At 58.3% G+C, this 6,000-nt stretch overlaps 1 protein-coding gene across 2 annotated transcripts in view; it reads left to right on the top strand.

Moving 5' to 3' along the window:
• Window positions 1-4,525: 4,525 nt before the first annotated feature.
• ATL1 (atlastin GTPase 1) overlaps window positions 4,526-6,000 on the top strand; it is a 31,893-nt gene continuing 30,418 nt past the window's right edge. For both annotated transcript variants that reach the window (XM_087746887.1, XM_087746886.1), the window contains exon 1: window positions 4,526-4,679. In XM_087746887.1, the coding sequence (XP_087603013.1) occupies window positions 4,646-4,679 (34 nt within the window). In that variant the 5' untranslated portion in view covers window positions 4,526-4,645. The remainder of the gene's footprint in view (window positions 4,680-6,000) is intronic.

Here is a 6,000-nt window from a genome sequence, read left to right as displayed (position 1 = left end):
GTGCAGGAAAATGCGACCGTTCAAGTAAAAGCAGCATTCACAAGGGGACTTCAGAGCACTGCCTGGGAACCCGGCTGCTCCCCCTCTTTCCAGGTGCACCAACCTGGCTGGAAGACATTGCCAATATCCTGCTGAATCGTGCAGGCAGGTGGATTCGGTTGTTTCTGCCAAGATGCAAGAGGAGCTGGAAGCCTTTCCCTGGACGAGGTGTATCTTCAGGGGGAAATCCTAGAAACAAACTTGGCACGCACGGATTTTGGCTTGGATTTACTAAAGCCACGTTGCAAAAAAAGAGACTGGCGAGGAAGGATGTTTAGCGTCCATCTGCCTGTCATTGCAGAAGAGAAAGAACAAATTAAAAACAACATTGGAAATAGATGGGAAGTTGGGCTTAGAAGAGATCTTACTGACCTCTAAAGAGAAATAAGAGGAAGGAAGAGAAATCTCGGAAGGTTTTAGTTAGTCCTGCAATGCTGGTGTATCTCAGTGTCTGTGACAGAAAGGAATCACCTGGGGCTGTGAGGCAGCGAGGCTGCAGATCCAGCGCCGAGGCACGCGCAGCCGGGCCTGCAGTATTACCTGCACCCACAGCTGACAGCGGGATATTTTATTCAAATCCAGCAAAACCTTGCAAGAGTCCTGAGGATGCTGTTTGGGGTGAGGAACCTACTGGAAACCAGCCTGATAGTCCAATTCAGGTTAGAAACGTTGTGTTTCTTGCTGGACTTCTGCAATTTCTCGTTGTTTCGGTGCTGAGCGCTGACCCGATGCAGACGGCGCAAAGGCAGCCCCGGAGGTAAAACCCAAGCCTGTCTCTGAACGCACGCTGGGGTTGGTTTGGTGGAAGTTTTGGGCTGATGGCTCTTTATCTACATGGCTTTTTGTATTCTTAAGTAGTTCCTTCAGTTTACAGAGCATCTTCCAGACGGAAGGACCTTCTCACAGACTGATGAAACAAGTCATTTAATTAACCGCTGAAATTCTGTCTCCTACGAGTGAAATGCGATGGCTCTGTTACAGCCATAGCGTGCAATCATGTTTACAGAAGAAGCAATGATAATTCCTTTGGCTGCAAACCCCATGTAAATGTAGGCGGTCATAACACTATTCGGGGTGAGAAATAGGAACAGCAGGAATAGAAGGATTTCCTAAGCAACAAAGATCTGCTTCACTTAAAAATATTTCAGTGAGAAAAAACCAGAAAGATGTTAGGAAGGCTTCAGCTTTCAAGAAGAGTAGGGAAAAGGCTGATTCTGTTTTATCACTTTTTGATATTTGCTAGGAATTGCGGCCTCTTAACCCAAGAATAAGGGTACAGAAAGTAAAACAGCGATGACAAACCACCGCCACAGAGTGTAACTGCTTGGGAGAAGTCCCCTTGCAATGCTCTTCAAACACAGTTGAGATCTATATTCCTTTTACTTTCCCATGCAATTAAGCAGAAGCAGTGGAAGAGTGAAGACTCAGAAGGCAGAAGTGATAGTAATAACTACAGGGAAGAAGCGAATACATTCACGAACCTTCTATAACCACCATTAAGAACAGATCAGTCACTCGGGGTTAAGAAACTGCCTTGTCTGTGTCATGGCAAGGCAAACTCGTGCAGATGGCACGGGTTCCCTCAGCAGCAAGCCCCGGCGAGTACTCGGTGGCACCTGCGAAAGAGCAGAGATTTTGTGCCATCCCTTTCCCACCCCTTACGTAAGAATTGCACAAGGCGGCTGGTTTCTGTTTGCGAAGGGCTGGGGATATGAAAAGCAACCGTAAATGCTGCCTGAGTAAGTGGGCCAGTCGAATCAAGGTGAATTATGAAACGGCCCCTGCAAGCTGTGCGAGCTGTACACGATGGATTTAAATCCAGGTTCTCTCCTAATTCTGGGGCCTTTTTGGCACTGTATCTCCCGGCACGCCGGCTTGGGGACCCCCGGCTGCGGTCTCTCTCTGCGAGGTATTTTCCCTTTTTGCCTTTCCCCCATTTAGCATCGTTTTTCCTCAAGAATCCTTCCATTGCGTGCCTGTTCAGCGCATCTGCTGTGAAATTCGCTCTTTGTGATCTGGTAACTCGGGCAGCAAGAACGTAAAGATATTTCCTAGGAAGGGCTGTTTGCAACTGGAAAAACAAAGGAAGGACGAATTGGTGGAGCGAAGGGATGGATGGCGGGTGAAAATGAACAAATGCTGAGTCAGCCCCTGGAAACGAAATCATCTGCAAAACCCCCTGACTTGGGATCATAGGAAATAAGGCAGGAAAAAGCCCTGGGAGTTCACGCAGACAATCCCCCAGGCACAGCACAGGATCAAACCTCTCCGCTCCTCTTTCGCTTTCATACCATGTGCCATAATGGAGAGAGAAAGGGAAAAAATGCCTGTAAATGGGGCAGTGCAAGCTTGACCTAAGCAGCAGTTCTCAAAGGGAAGGAGGAAAGCAGGACCTGAGCCCATCTCAGTTTAATTAGACTTTCAAATTAACAGATCTCCTTTTCCATCCTCCTTTTTTTTTTCCTCTCCGTTTCCCAGCTGCTTTTCTTTTAATCTCCTCTTTCAACCTATCTGAACCCCTCTGACAGTCTCCAGCGTAAGAAATCCTCCCTCACTACGCCGGTCGCTTCTCTGCCACTTCAGAGAAGCAACAGGCGACTTCAGGGATTATTTATAAAAATCGTAAGGAAGCTTCTGCCAAGGCCAGGAGCGGCTGAGCTCCTCGCGGTCGCGGTGCCCGGCAGCCGCGGGCAGGAGGATTCAGCTGCCTGCCACGTGAGCCGGCACTTCAGCGAGCTGAAATTATATGTTTCGCTCTGATGCTGTAAACACAGGGAGGAAGCCAACGGGAGGCAGTTGCCGGGTATTGGAGAAGGCACTTAGAAATTAAGGATCAGCATATCAATGGGAAGGCAACAACACATGGCTTTGGCACGGGTGAGCCGCCTGGAACAGAAGATTGGTTTGCTTTTGAATGTTTTTCCCGCTTTCAAAAACGAAGAGCGGGTCCTGCTGGTTCCTGTGCATCCAGCAAAGCTGATGGCCACTGGCTTGCCCCAACCACTGCAGGCCAGCGTGCAGAAATGAGCAGCGCTCTCCCAAAATCTCCTTTTGCAGATAGAGTCTGGGGCTCAGTTCCCTTCTCATCCTGCCAGATTTTGGCCCGTACAATCCTCTGGTGACTGCCACATTTCCAGTTTAGAGACCACGCCTCGAGCGCTGTGCCGTGCTTCTTCCAAAGAGCAGCACAGGGCTACAGCCTCGGACGAGTTGACCGGCAGCTTGTTGGCATCAAAAGTACGGACAAGCGTTAGCCTGGCACGCTGAGGACGAGCGCGCTCACCGGCGCGGCACTCTGCAGCGTGCGGGTGGGAGCGGGCGGCATTGCAAAGGGCTTCAACGCTTTTCCTGGGTTTGCACAATATACGCAGGCCTGGGAGGCTGGAGCTGGCAAGAGAGCGCAGGAAGGCAAAGAGAAGAAATGGGAATGTGCTCCCTGCATCCCTCCAGGTGGGATGTTTTGGCAGAGGGCATAAGGGGCACCTCAGGGCAGGCGGGGCACGGGGCCAGCACCACTGCTCCCCTGCCGAAGTTTTGTGCCTGGGCGTTCCTGTGTGCTCGGGCTGAGTCACGATCTCATGTGGCAATCCCAAATACGAGGTGGCAAGCGCTTGCTGTTAGAGGGAAATCTGGAGGGAAGGTGTGTGTTATCAATTGCGTTGCAGCTAAATCTTCCCCAGCTGCCCAAGCCCGGGTCCTCGAGCTGCATCTTCTGTGCTGCATCCGCACACGTACAGCATGTATCTCCCGCTGCCCGCGAATGCTGCCGGCACAGGGAGAGCAGGAGCCGGCTGACCCCGGCCCCAGGGCAGGATCCTCTGGTGATTTCTCAGCCCGTGGTGCCTGTGCGCTGGCCGCGTGCTCCGGGAAGGGCACGTAGCGTGTCTGAGCTCCGCGTGTGCATGAGCCATGGCGCGTGTGGCTCTGCTCTGGGGCGTGCGGCCCACCTGGGTGCTCTGTGCATGGGGGTGACCCCAGCCGGGTGGGTGTTTGTGTGCGTGTCCCACCCGGGAAGGGGTCTGTGGGTCTCTGTGTGTGTGTGCACGAGCCCCGTCCCGTCCCACGCTGGGCAGGCTGAGTGGGGAGCTGTGTGCCCGGTTCTCCCACGCCGGTGGGTGCCCAGCACCCCAGATGCCGCAGGTGTGGGTGCCCATGAGTGTGCTTAGTGCTCCCCACATGTGGATGTGCGTGGATGCCCCCCATGCGGGTACCCCTGGTAGGAGTGACCTGGCTGTGCTGGGTCCCCCAGGCATCCCCCACCCGTGGGGGTCTGCCCGGTTGTGGGGGCACCCCATGGGTGTGACTACCCCGGGAAGCGGGTGCCGCTGGGTCTGCCCCACGGCTGCCCACGCCTGATGCCCCACGCACGGCTACCCCCGGCTGCGGACTCCCGTGGGCGGGTGCGGCGTGGGCGGGTGCCCCAGGGGCCGCCGTGCCACGCCGTAGCGGCGGGCGGGGATGCTGCTGCCGCCGCTGCTGCTGCCGCCGCCGCCGGCTCCCCCGCCCGCCCCGCGCCACCGCGGCAGCCGCGCCAGACGCAGCGCGGCTCGGAGCCCGCACGGAGCCTCCCGCAGCCGCCGAGGCCCGGGCAGCCCCGCGCCCCGCCATGGCCCGGAACCGCCGGGAGAGGAGCAGCTGGGGTAGGCGACGGCGAAGCGGGGGCGGAGGGGGGGAGAACGGGACGAGGAGCGCGGGCGGGGCGGGCGCGCCCCGCGGCCGCGAACAATGCCGGGCCTGCGGCGGCCCGCGGCCCGCTCCCCGCCGGGGCGGCCGGGGCTGGGGGGGGGGCGCCCGGCCCCGCCTGGGCCTGGGCCGCCGGGGCGGGGCGGCGGGGCTGCCCGGCGGAGGCCGCGGCCGGCCCGGGAGGGGGCTGAGGGGCCCGCGGGGGCGAAGGGCCGCCCTCTCCGGGGGTCCGGAGCCGGGGGCGTCCGGCTGCCCCTCCCCGCCTGCTGCCTGCCGGCAGCGTGGCCGGGGCCGGGGGGGTCGGGCCGGGGGTGCCCGTTGTTCCGGGGGCCCCGCTGGGCGGGCGAGGCGCCCCGGGCTCGGCACCGCCCTCGGCAGCCACCTCGGCGGGGAGCCCGCCGGCCGCCCCGGCTCTGCCCCGGCCTGCCCTGAGGCGTCCCTCGGCCCCCGGGGCTGCCCGCCGGCCCGCGGCGGATGGGCGATGTCACCTCAGCCGCCGCCCCGCCTCGGCCCGGAGCCGGGGTCCCGCCGGCCTTCCCGGGCAGGGGCTTCTGCAAAGGGGTTTTCCCCGTTTCTGGAGGCTGTAGGGCTTTGTCGGCGTGTCAGACCCTCGGAGAGGGGCCATCTTAAATCCGTCCCTTTACAAACCCCGCCTGAGCCCGGGGGAGCCCGTAGCAGCATGGGCGGGGAGCGGAGCGGGGTCGCGGGGAGGATGAGGAGGCTCTGTGCCGTCTCCCTTCCCTTCTCCGGAGCCGCCAGCCTGCAGCTCCTTCCCCAGGGGAGCCGAAGCTGGTCCCACAGGTGGGCTGCACCGAGCAGGCGAAGGGGCTCCGGCCGCCTTTTACCCTGTGTACGGCCAGGGTCCAGCGCTCAGCCAGGTACCGCTTTACCGGCTTCCACCGATGCGCTGCCTGTTTTGTAGAAAATCGGGTTTTATACAGCCATTTGCCGCTATTTGAGGCTGCTGAGGAGCATGATTTGCCATTTTCCCTGAGTTGTATTCCGTGTGAACTCGCTCGCCAGCGCTTGCGGTATTGTGTCTCATCAGGCCGAGCGGGTGAGCTGAGCTGTGATGTTTAGATACACAAATTACATTCTAATTTGTATAGATGAGCGTAGTATTTCCCACGATAGCGATTAACAGTCCGGGGACATGTTTGCAGAAGCGTTCAGATAACGGAGCGTGTGATTTGAGCAGAGGAGCGGGTGGTGGTCTTTTTGCAAGAGAGGGAGGAGAAAATGAGCAACGCTCATTTGATCGGTGCCATTTTTAACTGT

The sequence above is a fragment of the Nipponia nippon genome, unplaced genomic scaffold, assembly GCF_047370975.1.
Source record: "Nipponia nippon isolate SJK-2023a ecotype South Korea unplaced genomic scaffold, ASM4737097v1 scaffold_11, whole genome shotgun sequence".
NCBI classification, from domain to species: domain Eukaryota; kingdom Metazoa; phylum Chordata; class Aves; order Pelecaniformes; family Threskiornithidae; genus Nipponia; species Nipponia nippon.
This window is presented reverse-complemented; position numbering and strand designations above follow the sequence as displayed.